An 18,203-nucleotide genomic window follows, 5' to 3' on the forward strand; every position below is an offset into this window, starting at 1 on the left:
GAGTGTTAAAAGCATACATTGAGTTCCATGAGACCTAGAGCGCAGCAATCAAGAGCAGCGCAAAAGCCTTAGTGAGGTACCGCCTTACCTTAATTTTAGCTTCTTTCTTGGAGATTATACTAACCTTCTTAACTCTTCTACTCAGCATATCAAGTAAACTTTTCTGACGTCGAGAGTTTCGTGCAAAGACTGACTTCTTTCGTCCCATCCATTCCACGTGTGTTGGCAGATATGCTTACTTCACGCCCAGCACAAAGCATATGAGATTAGTAGAAAGTCTTGAGTTTGAGGTCAATTTATCGTGATTTGAGGTGTTGCGATTTTCCTGATGTAGGGATAAGGTTATGAACCATTTAAGCTCGTATCGTGCCGCAATTCAAAGTCGGCCAGCCGTCGATGTATGGTCAATGTCAAGGCCCAGCAGTGGGTGCGCGAATTCGTAAGACTCTTGTCTAAAGTGCGGAAGATCACAAGTAATCCAGATATTATTTGATTTTGATGTATATCTATAGTCTGATTATCACTTGTATAAAGTCTTAAATGTCTTAAGACCATAGCTTGAAGGCTATCCTCAAATCCGAATTTCTTGTCATATCACAAATCCGTGATCCATGGATGAATGGGTGGCCTCGTCGGCGAGGGAGAATTGAAACTTAAGTATGTTATAAAAAGGCAATTAAGCAGAGTACTCTGACTTACCAATGACCCAGCGAGTTGTAGTCTATAGAGTTTTTTTTTTTTAAGATTGTGTTTGCCAAAATATAATGATGGTGGCTCGGGGGTGGATAGATACAGACACTGCCTCTACATAGAAGAAAAAAGAGGCCAGGTTTGACCACTTCTGAATACTTATAACGATTCAATTCTTTTCTTCTAATTTGAAATAAAACATATTCTTATAAAGATCAATATAATTAGAAAACGAGAATTAATTTGATATTATTAGATTTATTTATTTTATTTGGAGTTGATTTATAGTTCGATTAATTGGAAGATTCTGATGAGATTTATTAAATGGTCAATTGCGGCCTGTTTTTTCTCCTACGAATAGACTGCTAGTCTCGGTAGTTGAGTAGTACAAAGTCGTATCAAGAGGTAATATGATACGAAATCTAATTCCCCATCTTCTACTACTTTCAACTCTTTTCCAGCCTTAAACATACCTTTCTTTACCTTTCTCTGATCCTTAAAAGTTCGCGCCATCTCGATGAATACTATTGAAATGATGAGTCTGTGCCTTTTTCTTTATCACATAGAAAAGACGCTCGACCAATTTGGCCATGATTAAAGTTGGTATTGGAACTGTAAGCAGATCTAATCGGCGAAGAAAGACCATGCCACAAAGCATGAATCAGCCACCCAAACGCAAAAGGACATCGTGGCCGTTAAGATGAATGGTCGAGTTGATAATGTGCAGGTGGAAATATACTCGTAACATTTTCTTTACATGTAAGTTCATATAGATACTGCAACAAAATAGCACAATGTGCACTAACTTCGAGTTTCATTCGACAAAATGGTTGCGCCACAGCCAGCCTTCTCATTTCCCACTCTCACTCTCACTCTCACTCTCACTCTCACTCTCACTCTCACTCTCGCCCTCACTCGCACTCGCACTCGCACAATACCAAAGCTCAAATGCCATGTCATATCATCTGATGATATCTCTCGTTGATCCCCCTACTCAGCTCTGAAGCCAGAAAAATAACAACTAACACATATAATGCATCGAACTTCCCCACTGTCGAGGAAAGCTCTTTGTTGTAAGTTGATTGTTGTCAAATCAAGATTTCTATACTGTGGTTGTGCAACTAGGAAGCGAGAAACACCACCAAGCAAGCCCCTTCACTATGAGGTCGTTTACCAGCATTCTAGGCTCTTTAGGCCTCAAGAAAAGTTCGGAAGATGCGAAACCAACAGAATTCCAAAAAGCAAAACGTTCACAAAAACAAGTTACGTTCAATGATCTACCTAGGGATCAACTTCCTCCTCGTTGTCTATTCGGTGAAGTTGTGACAGCGTCAGACTTCAGAGGACAACCCTGTTTACATTTAATACAAGAAGAGAATGAAGCCATTGGTGATGACAATGGCAAGAATGACGTAGCGATTACTTGTGCGGGTCGAGACTTGGATCTGACAGAGAAAGAACATGAACATACCTTTCATCCACCATCTCAATTACGGATGAGTATACAATCTCCAAGATATCCACCTCGAGTCCAACATAATAACGACATTAACAATTATCGCATCCGTCGTGTACCTTCGAATTATTCGATTAGTATATATTCTTCCGACGAACGCAGTACCACCACTAAAATGGAGACTTTACGAAAGAGAGCCAAAACCCCGGTCTTCTTCATTGGCCAATTGGAAAAGAAAGCGATGGAACACAACTCTTCCGAATGGTTTGCCAACCAATATCAGAAAACATTACCACGACGACGTATATCCTCCTCTTGGAACCTTGACATACCTGTCATTCCGGTCAAGAGAACATTGAGGAAAATAAAATCTCAAGAGAGTCTTCGAGATCTTTGCAGACGTAATGCGACATCACCATCTGAAGCCTCGGATTGCGAAACGCTTATTGGATCGGACGGAAGGGGTTCACCACATAGTTCGATATACAAAGAAGACGAAGAGAATAGCAATTTCGGAGTCAAGAACGCAGCATCCCCAACATGCGAACCATTCGACAAGACGTCTCTATCGGACCAGGATATTAGCCTACAGATTTGCTTAAATCTCCTAACAAGCAAGTTATCCACATCGCTACAGCAAGGTCATCATATCACAGGACAAGAAAACAAAGCATCAAGCTTAGAGATCTTGCTTATGATTGAGACTTACGAGTCGATTCGAAAGAGTCTGAGAGCAGGCTCACGTGATTTACATGTGATGTCTGCAGCTGAGACTGCACTAGATCAATGGATTCAGGCTCTGTATACAATCTATGAGGACTGCCATGGAATCGACCACAGAAGAACCGCCTTGAACAAACGAACATAGGACTCATGAAGATCGCCGAAGTCAATTCGGACTTTACTGAACATCACAACGAGCGAGCAATGCTTAAAGGGTCTGGTCATCCAAATTCTAACTGAATGAAGTTTCCGTTCTTTGGTTTGGAATTTAAGGAAGATGCGGCTTTGTTGGAATATGATGGGTTTGAAAACATCAACGCTCATTTCGAACGATCAATAATCGAAAGAAACTTGGCCAGGCCACGATGACTTGGACACGACAGGGAAGTGACGAGAAGAGCCAATTAGATCATGCCTGTAGTAGTAGAATTCTCATAGGCGATATGAATTTCTCTTTGAGGAAAAGCTTTGAGAACTGGTAGAGGAATACGCTCTCGAGATCGGTTGATTAACCCCGCTCATATAGTGTTATGAGGAAAAATTTAAGCGGTCGGGATACTTGAGGAAGGTGATAAGAATCTCTGGGTAGATCTATAAGGTTAGAGCCGAGACCGATGAGTGACGAGCTGCAGAGCTCATGGTGATGATGACGAGGGGGGGGGGGGGGGGGGAGAGATTGAAGGAACAAACTCCTTGGCTCCTCTTACGATGAACTCACGTACGGATTATGATCGTGGAGCGACTGTATGGCTAATGAGTTACGATTAATGATTTAATAAATAATGAATAATTGTTTCCCTTGATTTGCGTTTAATGTCTTCAATTTGGCGACTTCACTTTAGAAACTTGCGAGACTTTGCAAGAACAGACAGGATGATCGCACGGCGAAAATCTCTTGGCAAGTTGCCATTTCACCTTTTAAATGTTAGACCATCAGATAGGTATGCTTCGAATACCTAGCTAGCTAGGCCCTTTTTAACTCATCACCCAGAACCTCGACTTTGAATTTGAATTTTCCTTACATATCACCAGCACGGTTGCAATGAACAAGTATTTCACAATCACAATCACAGTCACAATCAAAGCAAACAAGTAATTTGTAAAACATCCATTCTTATAAACCATTCTGGAAACCCACCAAAACAAAAGGGTATCTACCTGAACTCCCAAACTCCAGATCCCATATCTAGACAGAAACGGAGCGTAAACCACTCCTTCCCATTAGAGCTGAATCCACCTTGGGAGAGCCACTCCCAAGGTTTCCTGGCCCTCTCCGGGTTCTGATTATCTTGATGTTGATCTTGATCTCGCACGCTTTTTTGCTCGGAACTCTTCTTCAATAGCAACATGCTGCTTGCTCCTTGAATCCACACCATCCATCATATCATATCAGATTCATCCATACAACCCGAACTCCTCCATTATTAACCACAACACAATTAACTAATACAAAAACTCAAAAACTCAAAACTCAAAACACTCCCAGTCATCTACTCAAGCATGTCCTCCACCCTCAGCATACGGGAACTAACCTGGGTTCCTTCCCAAGCGTTGCAACACATATGTGGGTTTTCGCGCATCCGAACCTAGGAAATAAAAAGCAGACGCATCGGAGGCGGACGTGCCCCCAATGGTAAGGTCAAATACTCAAACAATGCTTCCGAACCTAGGAAATAAAAATCAGACGCATCGAAGGCGGACGTGCCTCGGATGGAAACTATATACTGCGGACTAGCTACTGGTACATGGTTGTAATCTTTTTTTTTTTTTGGTTCTGCTTTTCTTCAAGTTGGACCTCTCATGCTTACTTGATCTCTCCTCAGACAATGACTGATCTGCCGCACGTGGTGATTCGGGGCAGGAAATTTCATACAGCCAGTCTAGGATCAAGTAAGCGGAGTTTGGGAAAGAGGTCTCAAGAGTTCCCGACATGAAGGAGAAGGGAATGGAAGAGAAGAGGGGAATGCCGAGATATCGATACCGAGATCCATGTCCATTGTAGTCGTCACTACTTGTCGATGTGGACACGAACCGGTGAGAATCGATGCGGTGGGTTTTCGGAGGATGGTTGGATGGGTGAGTTGGAATCCAGGTGAGTATCAAGAACGTCTGAGTTGAAAGGAGAAATTGATACCAGACCGGCGAGAAAGGGCGCACTGTTTTTTTGTGAAGATTTTCTCTTTCGAAGTGTTTTTGTGATTATTTGTCAGTCTGTGGTACTTTTCGACACCAGTGGTTTGGACATGGTGGAACCGTTGATTTGGGGACGCCGAGAGACCGAGATTGTACAGCCATTTTCAGGACTTAGCTGAGTGGTGCGGAGGTACTTTACTAGATCGCTGCCGCTGGTGGATTCTGAGATACAATCCTTGGGGACGAAGCCGGGAATCCTAATGCTGCTGGGAGTACCTTACTAGATCGCCACCGCAGTATGAAAATACAAGAAGATCAATCTCGGAGTGGAAGGTCTCTTTCTTGAACTGTCTTGGTGAGATTCAGTCCGTGGTTCTCACGCCAGCGACAGCGCTGGGGTGAGATGTTGGTGGTGACATTGCCAAGACAAATGCCGATAAGGGTTAGACCTGAGAAGGAACTTGGTAGCATTGTCGCAGGTACGTAAATAGGAAAAATCCTCAGTTGCGAAATCAAGAGGGTGGTAATACTCACAGGGATCCTGATGGTGGAGGAGTGTCCGAAAAGAGGTTAAAATTGATGAAGGCGTAATGGCCTGCATAGACATTGCTGAGATATACTAATGTCAATAAGGCCGTAAGCTCTCGATACGAAGAAGGATTTCGTCATTGTTGGAGCTGATTCACACATCGAGGTGTAGATGGTGCGAAGTTAAGAGGAGGTAATATTCCCAAAATCCTGGTGTTAGAGGAAGTGCCTGAAGGGAAATTAATATGAATGAAGGCGTAATTGCCTTCATGGACATTGCTAAAGAGGCAAATGTCAACGTGAGTTGGTTATGGTGGTTATGGTGACCATGTTTAGGTGGATAGACGTTGGCGTGAAAATCCAATATTAGTATTGCACATCGCTGACAGACGAGTGCGTAAGTCGAAAATAAATCGATATCGAGAAGGGTGATGATACCGATGAGTAAGTTAGGTGGTAAGGTGCCCCGTGGAAAATCTTTGGCGTCGAAATTCTGAGAGGTATACAAACCGATAAAAGTTGCATGACAATGTCAACAAACTTGATTATATGAAGACGGAGTCATGTGGTCAGAGGACTCCCAATAAGGTTTCGCTGATGACGAAAGATGGAGGGTCTTCGAAATAGAGAGATGATTGGACCAACAGACGTCATGCTGGAGTTAGAGAAATTCCGGAAAAGTCCAGAACTGCTTATGGCCAGGGATCGAAAGCCAAAGAAGATGAAAAGACAAGGTCGAGATGAAGAAAGGGTAAGCTTTTTTTTGGTGATTGTTTTCTTTTTTCAATTTTTTTTGTGTTTTTCTGGTTTCTTTGAGAATACACCAATTCATGGTGGAAATACACATAACAGTCGCCGCTGCTCATGGTAAAATCCCGAATGGACCTTTTCAGGCCTGAAATGTGAGAAGTGTCACCGCGAAATTTTGATGGTGGCAGTGAGCCGCACCGGTAAAACGATCTTGAACAGGATGAAGACACCAGAGAGAGGAGAGAATTTTACCAACATAAGTACGATCCAGTGCGAAACCGAGCCCAACCAGTATAAGGAGTCGATAACGTCGTAGAGTGCAAGACTAAAAACAAAAGCTTCTTGCATGGAACCCATCGAGAACCCAATATCCACCATGAGCGTTCCAAACTCAAGGTAGCGTAGTCCTTTCAGGTACAAGAAAGCATTGTTCATTCATCGCTGCACCTGCGACGTCTGAATGATTGAGAAATGACGAGTGTTGTAGATGAGTTGGTTGGTGGTTAGGCAGGCTGGGACTTCGACTTACTTCTTTTCATCAGCTGGCTTGTCTTCTTCAGCAGCATCCTCCTTAGGAGAAGCAGCGACAAAAGGACTTCTTGCCCATAAGGCTGGACCTCCGAATGAATGCGTAGATCCAAAGCGAACAGAAGATCCAGCACTGCCAATGGCACCAAAGGTTGTCGCAGCTCCAAATTGAATTGCAGCTCCAGAACGAGTGATGACAGTCGGAAATAAGGATGTTGCTGCAGTTCGCTCACTTGCTGAAGAAGAAGTTGAAGCTGCTTGAGCAGTGACGGCAACCTGTGGTGAAAGAACTCTTGAGGATCCCCAGCCTGGATTTGCAGGCTGGAATGGAACGGACGCACATGGCGCAGGAGTACTGCTAGGACCAGCCAATTCGGTTTCGGTTGACTTGACCTTTTTTGCAGGGCTCGATGCGCTGACAGGACTTTCCTTTCTCTTCCTGGAAATTGAAGGACAAGGAGATTCATCCTCCTGGTCGCTGTCTTCAGAGTCCTCATTGCCAGAGAGGACTGGGGAACCGACCTGTTGTGCTTCATCCTGGGTATTGATATCAGCTTCGGGTGGTTCATAAGAAGAGCTATCACGGTTGCGCTCTTCTTCATCACTGGAACTAGGTGTTAACTCATCCTCAGGAGCAACGGATCTATCACGATCCGACTCGGGATGTCCCTCGGCGAGAACCTGAACGCCACACTGGCGACAGGTATTTCCGCTATAACCACGGTCATGACGACACTCCAACCTAACTGATCTCAAAAATTCGACTGAACTAGAAGATCGATTAGACTGTTGAGTGCCAGTAACTCCACCTGCTGGAGCTTCTGGGAGAGGAAGATCGTAATCGTCACTGGAGTCATCGTAACTCGCGTTACTGGAGTCATCGTCTTCGACACCATCGTTGTCGACATAATCAATGTTGTCACCATTGTTGCCCGGAGTTGGTGTACGATAACGACGAGAGCGATCTTCCCGAGCATGTTCCTCGCGGTTATGATTTTCGTGGGATGTACCTGCTTGAGCCGGATCGACTGGTTCGATGCTCTCAACTACCTTATCTGCACCGAAAACTTTCTTGGCTCCCGGAACTGACCCTCATATTCCGCGGTCTTCGCCGTTTCGGCCCTAAGAAGCCCCCTGGTTCGCTCGAGTTCACGTTGATCTGAGGTGGGGTAAGGAACTTGTTCATTGAGAATATTGACGGCGCTACGATAACCGTCAACAGTGTTCTTGAGCCCCCTATTTTCCTGGGCGAGTCGCTCGACATCGTTCCTTAGGACGTCATTCATTTCAGAAAGGGTTCCGTTTTGTGTAGAAAGGTGTTGGTTTTGGTCAATAAGTTCGTCTCTCTCACGTCGGAGCTTATGAGTTGCTTCCAAGCGGTCTCTCAAGTTCTCTCTGGCTCTGTTGATTTCCTCACGAGTTTCCTCTTCCTTGATCTCAAGAGCATCTCTCTCTTCTAAGACAGCTCCAAGCTCCCTCCGTAATTTAGCTTGATTAACTTCCAGCTCAGCAATCTCTTCTGCCTTGGCAGCAAGTTCCTCCTTCGCAACCTCGAGATCGCTCGAAGAAGAACCCTGAGGTGCAGCAGGAAGATGGGCTTCTGCCTCGTTGGCAGTCAAAGGGTCTGCAGAATCGGCAGCGGAGTGAGGTGAAGGTTGCTCGACAACCGTCTTATCATCGGTTTGGCCAGCTGTAACAGTGACCGCAGAAATTGGAGCCTTTGCCATGGCACCAATTTCTTCGCCGTCCAAAACTGGAGCGACGGCCGTGGTTTCGACGGACTTTGGAGAGGATGTGGGAGTTGATACAGCAGTATCAAGACCCTCCTTGGGAGAACCACCAGTAGTGCCAAATACTGGCGTGTTTTCAAGACCAAGGACGACCCTCTCCACTTGAGGATAGGTTGTTGCAGCCAAATCAGGTTGTCCACTTGTTGGACGGGAAAGAGGGGCATCACTCCTCTCGATCCGTGTTCGCTTCATAGGCTCAGAAGATTGCGCGCCAACGCCTTCTTCACCATTGAAAGTCTTTGCGCTTCTCTTCTTCTTGGAAGGAGAGAGCGGCGCCAAGGCTGGAGCCATGGCATCGGACAGCTGCAAATTTGGAGTCAGCAAGTGTCATGATTAAATTGAAAGGATGTGATCGAAGAAGACAATGCCATGGCAATATCTTGTTGGATGGTGTGCAGAATAAGAAAATTTGCCAAAATCAAAACGAAGACTTGAAGCTTCCACAAACAAAGAATGTTCGCATTGATGAAATGTGAAATGGGGTTCAAGATAGGGGAACATGATCGGGTATCAAGGAATATGAGATTGATGAAAAGATGGGACTTACAGCATTGTGAGCACCAGCTGGCTTCTTTTCGCCAGTGGCTGCAGCTTTCTTGGACGGGGATCGCATATTTGCGACCGGTGCGACGTTGGTGGACGTATCTGCTGCGGACGAGGCTTGGATTGGATTCGCCGGTGCCTTCTTGCAAGGAGACTTCGACCGCGTAACTGCAGGCATGATTCTTGGAGAATGAGGCTTGAAGATTGATGGTAAAAAGAGGAGATCCTGAAACTACAGTTGTAGTTTGAAGTAATTAATAAGTACTATTGAAAGACGAAGTGCTTTCAATAAGTGCTTGGTAAAGTTGTTGGTATGAGTTGTTGGGTAACACGTAAAGTAAAAGAAGACTTATGTGAACGGGACGTATGAAGAAGCAGTCTTTTTCAAGAGAGAAAAGTTTTCTTGTGGCAAAGTAAAAGAGTTGTAAAAGAGTTGTAAAAGAGTCAGAATACGTGAAGTGTGTTGTAATGTAGTACCGGCAGGACTGATTGATTGATTGATTGATTGATTGATTGATTGAATGTTTGCAAGTAGTACGACTGTTGTCAAGTATGAACGACGCTTTGAATGGATTCTGGAAATTTTGGATGTAAAGAGGATGGAGGTTGAGAGAAATTTTGAGAGGGAAGAGGGAGGTTTTGTGCGCAAAAATGTACTCGCTAATTAACCTTGATGAAAACTCTGATGGGCGCAGCGGCAGCGATATTCACTTTTTGAGGTTTTGGATAATATATATTCACTTCAAGTAATCATTTTACTTGGTTTTCTACCGAGGCGCTCCCAACAAAAACCCAACATCTAATCATGGAAGACCTCGGGACCAGGTGCTCTCATATTATTATTCTAAATAGTTCACTCAGGACAATTGCATAATACTATATGATAAAGAGTTTCCAATTGACTATGGAGAGGTAGTCTGGCTCTTGGTGGTGGTGGAGGAGAGGAGCTTGATAGAAAATGAAAGCCGCGGAAAATCCCGTCGTGTCTTCCATCTCGTGGACGATCGAGAATTCAAGTACCTAAATTCACTTATAAGACTCAACAAATCCTTTGTTGCAGGAGATTGCATCTACATATGATGCTCGTGCTGTTACCTAGTTCATATGGTATGAGCACGTTTCTTATTAATGTGTTGATATCAGTGGTTGAACGGAATCGAGAGGCGGGATCCGGTTTACTCCGCCTTCAACGTTCATTATTACTTAGCAATATACAGTGAATAATTCTTGTAGAAACTGCTAGATTTTGTTACCAAGATATGAGTTCAGCCTCTTGGTATAGTGAAGTCATGAGGCTGGGACCGTGGTTTGATAGAGAAGCATAGTGGTGATCAGATTTGCATTGTCATCGTGACTGTATTGCAAAAGAGTACAATACTGAAGCTTCAGGTAGGATTCGAGAGGTATTCTATGGGGTGTAGTTAGTGGGCATATTTAGACAACAGCAAGAAAGATGAGATGATTCACGGCATGGTATAGACTCATGGATGCAAATCAACATTTTAGACATCTAATCTGCAGCAAGTACTAAATACAACTTCTACCATCGGTGGGATTCTTCTCTCAACCGTGGGCGTCAAAAACCATATGCAAGTAGAGCCATAGAAAAGTGACCAAAACATGTATTCCATAGCCGTCATCATGGGTGTAGAATCGGTACACGGACTTAGAGAATCATCTCAAACATATCAGATTATCCTTCACCGCAGATTCCTGTAGGCCATCTACAAAAACCCACCGCTCTTTGTGAGTACCAGTATGGATTCGAGGAAAACACACCCTTGAACCATGGCACATATCAACAGTGAGAAGAAGTACGTGCAAAGATGAGGTATCTTGGACCGTAAACCTCGGAAGTGGGTGCCACGAACAGCAAAATCGAGTTGTGAAACTAAACCGGAGTATTTCAAATGTATTATGGAGCTGATGAGCACCTAAACCCTAATATCAAAGCCGGACGTGGCCATGAGATAGGCAAAAGGATGTCTGCAATGGTGAGATGTCAAGCGTAACAGAGCCGGCAATGAGAATTATTTGAGAGGAATATCGAGTTGTGAAACTTTATAGGTGCTGAATCCAAAGCATATGGTCGTATTGTATTCAATAAAGCTGAGGTCGAGAGATTGACCGGAACAGAGCACAAAGTAAGTGTGGTTTGCGATCAGGGACAGGGTATAGAGTCTAAACATGCTTCGAGGCTTTGTCAGGACGTCTCCTTTCAAAGCTCAAAGGCACGTAAAGATTCAACTCCCGTCAACACGATTGATTGTGTCGCAGGTAACTGTATTTTCTTGGTGATAAGTCCCTTCGTATGGTTCGTCGATATTGAGCTTTCAGCAGACAGGCACCGGATTTTTGGATTCATCAATCTGCCCATTGGAGCTGAATCCACCTTAGGAGAGCCACTCCTAAGGCTTCCTGACTCCCTCTGAGCAGAATGAACATTTCCTTGTAACCGTTTGTCTTGCTTTGTTGCTCGGAAGATTCGCTCTATGTGGAATCATTCATCTGCCCATTGAAGCTGAATCCACCTTAGGAGAGCCACTCCTAAGGCTTCCTGGCTCCCTCCGGACAGAATGAACATGTCCTCGTAATCGATAGTCTTGCTTCGTTGCTCGGAAGATTCGCGTCATGTGTTAGGCATATCGATCGAACGGACGACCTGCCGCCTGTGGATATCTTCAAGTTAGTTGCTGCGCTTTATACAAGTAACTCTAGGACAAGAAGTGATACTGACTTTGGATGTGTAAATACACCTATGGAGATTCCTCAGGTGGGTCAGGGAAAAGAGGTCTGTCAGGTGTAGCCCACAAACGAAGATTGGATTCATAAGTGTTGGGTGGGTCCGGTGACTTGGTGGTGACTGATGGTGTGGCGTATCTGAGAGGAACAGAAGAGCCGGTTCTCTGAATGTATCATAGTATCAGCAGGAGAAAATCGAGAACAGCCTCTAGGAGACCTTCAAACTTGTAGTGAGAATGTTCTTACCTTTGGGCTTGATGACCTCGAGCCTGCTTCAGACGTTTCTTCAGGTACTTCGCTCCATCTCATATCTTCCGGGACCACTTCGATAGACTGAACAGGCACATCGCAGTCCTTGACGACATTGTTACAAAGATCATCCAAAGCTTGCTGCAACTCGGCAGCGTTCTGGTCCGCAAGCTCCTGTCGCTTTGCTGCCAGCTCCTCTTCTGTAAAAAATGGGTTTTCGGGATTGACAGATATGAATTCAGGAGACTAAGCAAAGTTAGCAGAAGCATTGATCCCTCAAGATGAGGGATATCTTACTTTTCGACCATCATACAATACATAAGAAGCCTGGTTAACGTCAGTAGCTTTAAGTGTTTTGTATTTGGCTTCAAGTGTATCGTATGTCACTTGTAATTCGGCTAGCTCCGTCTCCTGTATTGCTACAACAGTACATTGCTCTTCAAATTCAACCTTGACTGCTTCGTGTTCGGCCTCGAGCTTCTTATATTTCACTTGTAACTCGGTCGTAGCTGTCTCAAGCTTGATTTCAAGAACTTTGTATTTTTCCTGCAAAATACTGTAACTCTCAAGACCGCAAGAAGATCTTTCTTTCCAATATTCGGCATCTGAACGGTGCTTCTCAATTGTGTCTTTAAGCTCTTCCTCACGAGCAATATTCTCGAGGTCGAATTCTTCTCTGACCTCAAGTTTGATTTTCAATGACATTATTTCAGCATCTTTCTGCTGAAGCAGTTGTTTGAGACGCCCATAATATTGCTTCTTCGAAATATCTTGGGAACCTGTGGGTGTGGTATCCTGAGAAACTAGGCCAGCCATGTGATGATCATCGGTAGCAGTTAAAGGAGAGGGATGGCCGCGGGGATCATTAGATAGACCAACAGAGGTATGGCTAGTGGAGCTTTCGACGCGCGAAGTTGTAAACAATAGTGGTTTGGATTTGCCTTGAACTTTTCTTGGGGAGTGGTCGGCCGACTTTCTGGGTGGTGTGATAGAAACTTCTTCGCGTCTAGTACGCTTGGCAACTTGCTGCTCATCGTTGTTGTCGAGCTCGATGCCATGCTTGAGGGCGTCTCTTGGCGATGACGAAGTGGAAGCTAGTGTGCGGCGAGCACCTCCAGAAGTTGTATTATTGGTAGTGGAATTCATGTTGAAAATGTGTAGAATGATTTGTCAAACAAATGTGTGACTTTGAGAATTTACTAGTAAGTAGAAGAAATCTGAAAGGTCTGTTCAAAGAGTTGTTGAGAATTGAACGTTTTTTGAATGTAAATCTTGGTCACTGAAATGTGGAATTTATTACTTTGTAATTGTTGCAGGTCCAAATTTTGAAAAGTGCGAGTTTATATCGAGTCATGAACTTTTAAGCTGCCGTGTCGGTTTTTAAGCGGAGCCGAAAATAATACTACTTGGACGCGTAAAATTAAGAATGATTAGCGAGATTTTATCTTAAATACCATATAAGTGAATCTTTGAGATTCACCCAAGTACTTTCATGAAGTTGCTTATATATTTGAAGCCACTACGAAGTATGGTGAGGAAATAAAGCCAAGAACTGCTCCAGTTTACTCTCAGAACTCTCATTGCTACAAGGTACTGCGTCTATGGAATCGCGGAAAACAATGAGTTGATACTATGGAAACATTGAAGGTGTCGAGGATCAAATTATCCTGTATGAGAAATTCACTTCTTGGGTAGCTGTAAGAAGGGAAGGATAACACTGAACGTAGAATTTTAAAGTGATTGAATACTTCTAGGTGCTCTTTTCATACAGGGAAACTGCTGAGTGATATCATATCTTGATTGGAACTCAAAACTAAACAGCCAATCTGTATGATTGAACAAGTGAGCAGATGTGATCCTAATACACAAGCGTTCAAACACGAACAAATTCGCTGCAAACTTATTGATTTGATGAAAGAACTTGCAACTTTTATGGAGGGAAGAATAATTGTGATTAACTTGTACTTATTCACCCCTTCCAATTTACTTCCATTTTTTTGTCATTCCACAACCAGAGACAGCTTCTTGGTAAAAGCTGCGCAGAATATGAAGGCCCTCTTTCAAGAGAGATGATCTCAAATAAAGGCAAGCAGAAGTTTTTGATGAACAATATCAAAAAGGGCAAATCGATTTCCTTATCAGAATATCCCACAGGCAATTGACAGAATTCTGCAAGCATCAATGAATGATATAACGGATGAAGCGCACATACGCTTACTTCCCCTACTTTGGAGTATCTATAATATAGAACTCGCCTATGGGGCCTGGGGAAGGTAATAGGAGGACAAAAACTGCTGATAGCGGCCATCGGTATTATCGTTTATGTGGTCTATTAAACAAGGCCAGTGAAATTCAGAGCTGGGCAAAATTGACTTCACCTTAGATCATGCTGCTTTCACAAATAAAAAAGTGCGAATCCTATTGCATTGATACTTCTATTCCCATAGAAAACCCAGTGAACAATACCATAGATACCCTCAATCAACAATATCGGCATTAATTATTCGTGATGTATTTGAGTGAAGCCTTTAATACTGATTCTTCATGGATGACGATTCTACCTAATCCACCCCAAAAATGGTAATCCTGATACGCACAACTCTTTTCGTTAGTTTCCCCTGAGATAGAAACTCATTAAAATGCCGGTAGCATTCAAATAATTGCCTCACATTGCACGAGACATCCAATTAGCAGTCAAAATAGACAAACACAACTTCCAAGCGCAACAACCGTGATCCATGCTGCTTTCATCTCCGTCACCGCCACTAGAGAAAGGATTCTTAATGAGCTCTTTCGAAGCATTGAAATCCGTTGACATTCGGCTCCTACGTGTCTCAGCTTGTTCTCTTTTACCGGGAGTGTCTTCCATATAGAGAGGCTCCCAGATAGGCATATGTGAGCGACGTTCTTGACTGCCAACTGAGTCTAGACGGGGCATATGCATGGTGTTGAAAGGTGTAAGATTTGCTTGCCGCTCAGAATTTTGCGAAATGAAAGGGGAATCACGGGCCCATGGCTTAGGGTTTCGTCGAGGAAATTGTCTGGCTTCTTGATGTGCAGATATGGCTGTACCATCGTCGGAGGATAGGGAGTTGGAGCGATGACCTTGAAGGATCATCATCGCGAATGGCTTAATGAATCGACTTGATAGTGCTATTTAAACAGTGTCAAGCAATTGGAAATGACTATGGAAATGCGAAGTTGCTAATTGAAAGTCTTTCTGGTAAACTTGATACGTTAGCCCTTTAAATGGAAAGTGAAGACCACGGGAAAAGAGATCAACCTTGTCGACAAATATTCATACCAGTCTAATAAGTGTATCTTGCAAGTGTTTGAACGGAGTATGGATTATTCATGCTTATCAGATATGAGGACTACCTTCACTTGTGACAAGAAGCCAATTTAAGTATTAGCAAAAGTGCCAACTTTCGGTAACTGCAATGGGCGTCCATTATTACTTTGGAAGGTGCTCTGCGCATGAGTCCTACCAAACCTTAACGGAACTCTCTTTTTACGTTTGTTACAAGCAGGCGTCCTGTTGTAGATCGAGGAAGGTCATGTCTTCCACAATTTAAAGATCAAATCCTTGACATTGCAGCATGAATATGACTAATTTCATCTCCACCCACCCATTTGACTCCATACATCTCCACCTATAAAATACGAGTAAAACATACTGAAAATTTAAGTCGTGGAACGAAAAATGAAAGGAATACTTATAATTTTAATAGCTTCTATATTCCAATGGTTAGGATTCCACCCTTCCAAGGTGGAGGTCGGCGTTCGATTCGCCGTGGTTGCATTTACTTTTTGACTTTTCTTGTCAGGAAACCTCCACACATACATTCATAAGAAAAATCTGGCTCACCCTCTTCTCGTTACTTGCGCGAAAATACTATGTTTCCGGTGGATTTGTTTTAGAGATACAAAAATTCTCGAATCATAAATGTTTTGTTGGCCCGTGGCTTCGTTTTCTCGCTTGCTTGCAAAGGGTGGGGTGACGAAATAGGGGATGTATTTATGTGTGGAGTTGCTATTCTGGATTGAGAATAATTTATACTACCTCGTTACATAGGGATATCATTCTCAACTTTAGCTGTATATAGATCTAGCGAGAAATCAAAGCTTCTAATTTCCCCAGGACGTGTTCTCCGAAGATTTCTTTTAGAATTGACTGCCTTTGAAGACTCTCGGCACCGCGGAAGCCTTCGGCATTGGTAGCTTGTTCTTCTTGCTGTTTTATCCCATGTCCACTTTTACTTCTCACAATCAGCTGAATAAAACTTCTACATATCGTCGTCCTTCGTCTTCTTGCCTTCCCACATTCCCAATTCTGACATTGCCAGTCTCGGCTTCGAATTATCTTATCCTTTGTAGAACATAGTGTCGCGTAAGTCATTGATATGTCATGAGGAGCTACCAAGCATTTATATACTGATGATTTGAGATTCTGATAGGTGACGGATCTTCACACATAGTCTACCGCAGATCGCTGTTTCTATGAGAGCTAGATATACATCAAAGCACCTCTGTACTTCGAGATCTATCTCTACATTGTAGTCACTTTTCATTCAAGTCATATCTCGAACTCAAGCATCTAGAAATCACGACTGAAAATTCACGCAATTCTCATTCAATACACTAGCATCATTGATTCCCAACTGTCCCTTTTGTGGCATGGTTTGCCGTCAATATCACTGACTATCGCACAGTAATTCTCATAACAGCTCAAAAGAAGCAATTCACCTTGCGTTTGCCACTCCATAATTAATTTAATATACATCTCGCATGATTTAGCGCCTTGGTATTTGGCTCCTATTCTTCCTTATAGATTCGCACTTAATTTTCTCCAGGAACTTTCTCTCTTCAATCACAACATTCTTCTCATCCATCATATGGAACAATCGACTGTCAAATTCTCAACATTCATCAATTTGATCCCCGAACCTCACTCTTTCCATTATAAGATATTCTCGTTCACCCAATCCACATTTTCCCTCCTACGACATGTCTCGGCTCAACAGTCTCATTATTCTTGTGATCTCTATCCTCTCATTTCTTGCCCCTGTCATGGGAAACAGCTTTCAATTTGTGTCACGCGACGGCAATGACCACACCATCTTCTTCACCCCAAATGCCGGCTCTGCTGAAGTTCCCAGCTTCTTTGTTCCGGCCAGTTCTATGGATGAAAATGCAGTTGCTCACTTTCCTCAAGGGTAAGTCTACTACCTAATGAGATATAAACCCTTAATGTTACTAATGGAAACTTAAATTAACTGGAGCGGCTCCTTCAAAGCTGTTCTTTCAGGAGAAAGCCCAGACGTTCCCAAAGTCACTGGTGAAATTACATTCCAGGGCTGGCAAGGAGAAACTTACTATACTGTTTCCGCTGTTCAGAATTGTTGCGATAACTCGGGCATTCGATCTCTGTCGTCCCGATTTTCCAGCCCCACATCTGGTTGCATTGAAGCACTGTTTCCCTGTACTGAGTCGTACTCCAAGCCTGGTGATGTTCAGGTCAAGAGCTCCCCGGATACAGATTATATTTGTCTCAGGCGAATTCTAGTTGGTATCAGTGTAAATTTTCTGGTTCTTCAAACGCAGATTTCTTGTCTTTCTGCAATATCGCCAAGCTGATAGTGAGATCCGTAGTTGAATCGAGGCAAGCCTAGTAACGAAGAATTCGCGGGACACGGTAAAACACACGAAGAGGACAAATTTGCGGTAGCATGGACATCATTAATCTGGCGGGAAGAGGAATTCATCGGTAATCAAAAGTGGCACAAGTGGCATCATAGGGCTGGCTCCAGTAGTGTAACTCTTATTTCAATATTTCAACAGCATTGCATATTCATAAACCAAATGTTTCCATAATAAAAATATGTGCAGACCTGCGTGCTTTTTGAATGGTGTTGCTTTGACCCACTCCACTGTTTGATGCCTACTCGCAAAGAATCCTTGAGCGAAAGAGCTCATAAAGAACACAGCTAGAGTGTTATCGGCCCCAAGCGAGATTTCTCACCAGGCTGGCAGTGTTTTGACCGCATGAATTTATAAGTATATAATTTTTT

At 43.4% G+C, this 18,203-nt stretch overlaps 6 protein-coding genes across 6 annotated transcripts; 2 read left to right on the top strand and 4 right to left on the bottom strand.

Annotated features, from left to right (window-relative positions):
• Window positions 1-1,850: 1,850 nt before the first annotated feature.
• On the top strand, window positions 1,851-3,014 carry EAF01_010185 (uncharacterized protein; the record flags this gene model as incomplete). The annotated part of the gene is made up of 1 exon (XM_038918442.1): window positions 1,851-3,014. The coding sequence occupies one exon, from the start codon at window positions 1,851-1,853 to the stop codon at window positions 3,012-3,014; it is 1,164 nt and encodes a 387-aa protein (XP_038766412.1).
• Window positions 3,015-4,023: 1,009 nt separating this feature from the next.
• EAF01_010186 (uncharacterized protein) lies at window positions 4,024-4,218 on the bottom strand (the record flags this gene model as incomplete). The annotated part of the gene is made up of 1 exon (XM_038918443.1): window positions 4,024-4,218. One exon carries the CDS (start codon window positions 4,216-4,218, stop codon window positions 4,024-4,026), a length of 195 nt encoding a protein of 64 aa, XP_038766413.1.
• A 2,587-nt stretch (window positions 4,219-6,805) lies between these two features.
• On the bottom strand, window positions 6,806-9,319 carry EAF01_010187 (uncharacterized protein; the record flags this gene model as incomplete). Its single annotated transcript, XM_038918444.1, has 3 exons — window positions 6,806-7,854; window positions 7,899-8,901; window positions 9,146-9,319. 3 exons carry the CDS (start codon window positions 9,317-9,319, stop codon window positions 6,806-6,808), a joined length of 2,226 nt encoding a protein of 741 aa, XP_038766414.1.
• A 2,578-nt stretch (window positions 9,320-11,897) lies between these two features.
• Window positions 11,898-13,278, bottom strand: EAF01_010188 (uncharacterized protein; the record flags this gene model as incomplete). Its single annotated transcript, XM_038918445.1, has 3 exons — window positions 11,898-12,047; window positions 12,130-12,378; window positions 12,430-13,278. The coding sequence occupies 3 exons, from the start codon at window positions 13,276-13,278 to the stop codon at window positions 11,898-11,900; spliced, it is 1,248 nt and encodes a 415-aa protein (XP_038766415.1).
• A 1,519-nt stretch (window positions 13,279-14,797) lies between these two features.
• Window positions 14,798-15,250, bottom strand: EAF01_010189 (uncharacterized protein; the record flags this gene model as incomplete). The annotated part of the gene is made up of 1 exon (XM_038918446.1): window positions 14,798-15,250. One exon carries the CDS (start codon window positions 15,248-15,250, stop codon window positions 14,798-14,800), a length of 453 nt encoding a protein of 150 aa, XP_038766416.1.
• A 1,889-nt stretch (window positions 15,251-17,139) lies between these two features.
• On the top strand, window positions 17,140-18,006 carry EAF01_010190 (uncharacterized protein; the record flags this gene model as incomplete). Its single annotated transcript, XM_038918447.1, has 3 exons — window positions 17,140-17,348; window positions 17,415-17,709; window positions 17,785-18,006. 3 exons carry the CDS (start codon window positions 17,140-17,142, stop codon window positions 18,004-18,006), a joined length of 726 nt encoding a protein of 241 aa, XP_038766417.1.
• Window positions 18,007-18,203: the final 197 nt, after the last annotated feature.

This window comes from Botrytis porri, assembly GCF_014898465.1.
Source record: "Botrytis porri strain MUCL 3234 chromosome Unknown BPOR_015, whole genome shotgun sequence".
In the NCBI taxonomy this organism is placed as follows: Eukaryota; Fungi; Ascomycota; class Leotiomycetes; order Helotiales; family Sclerotiniaceae; genus Botrytis; species Botrytis porri.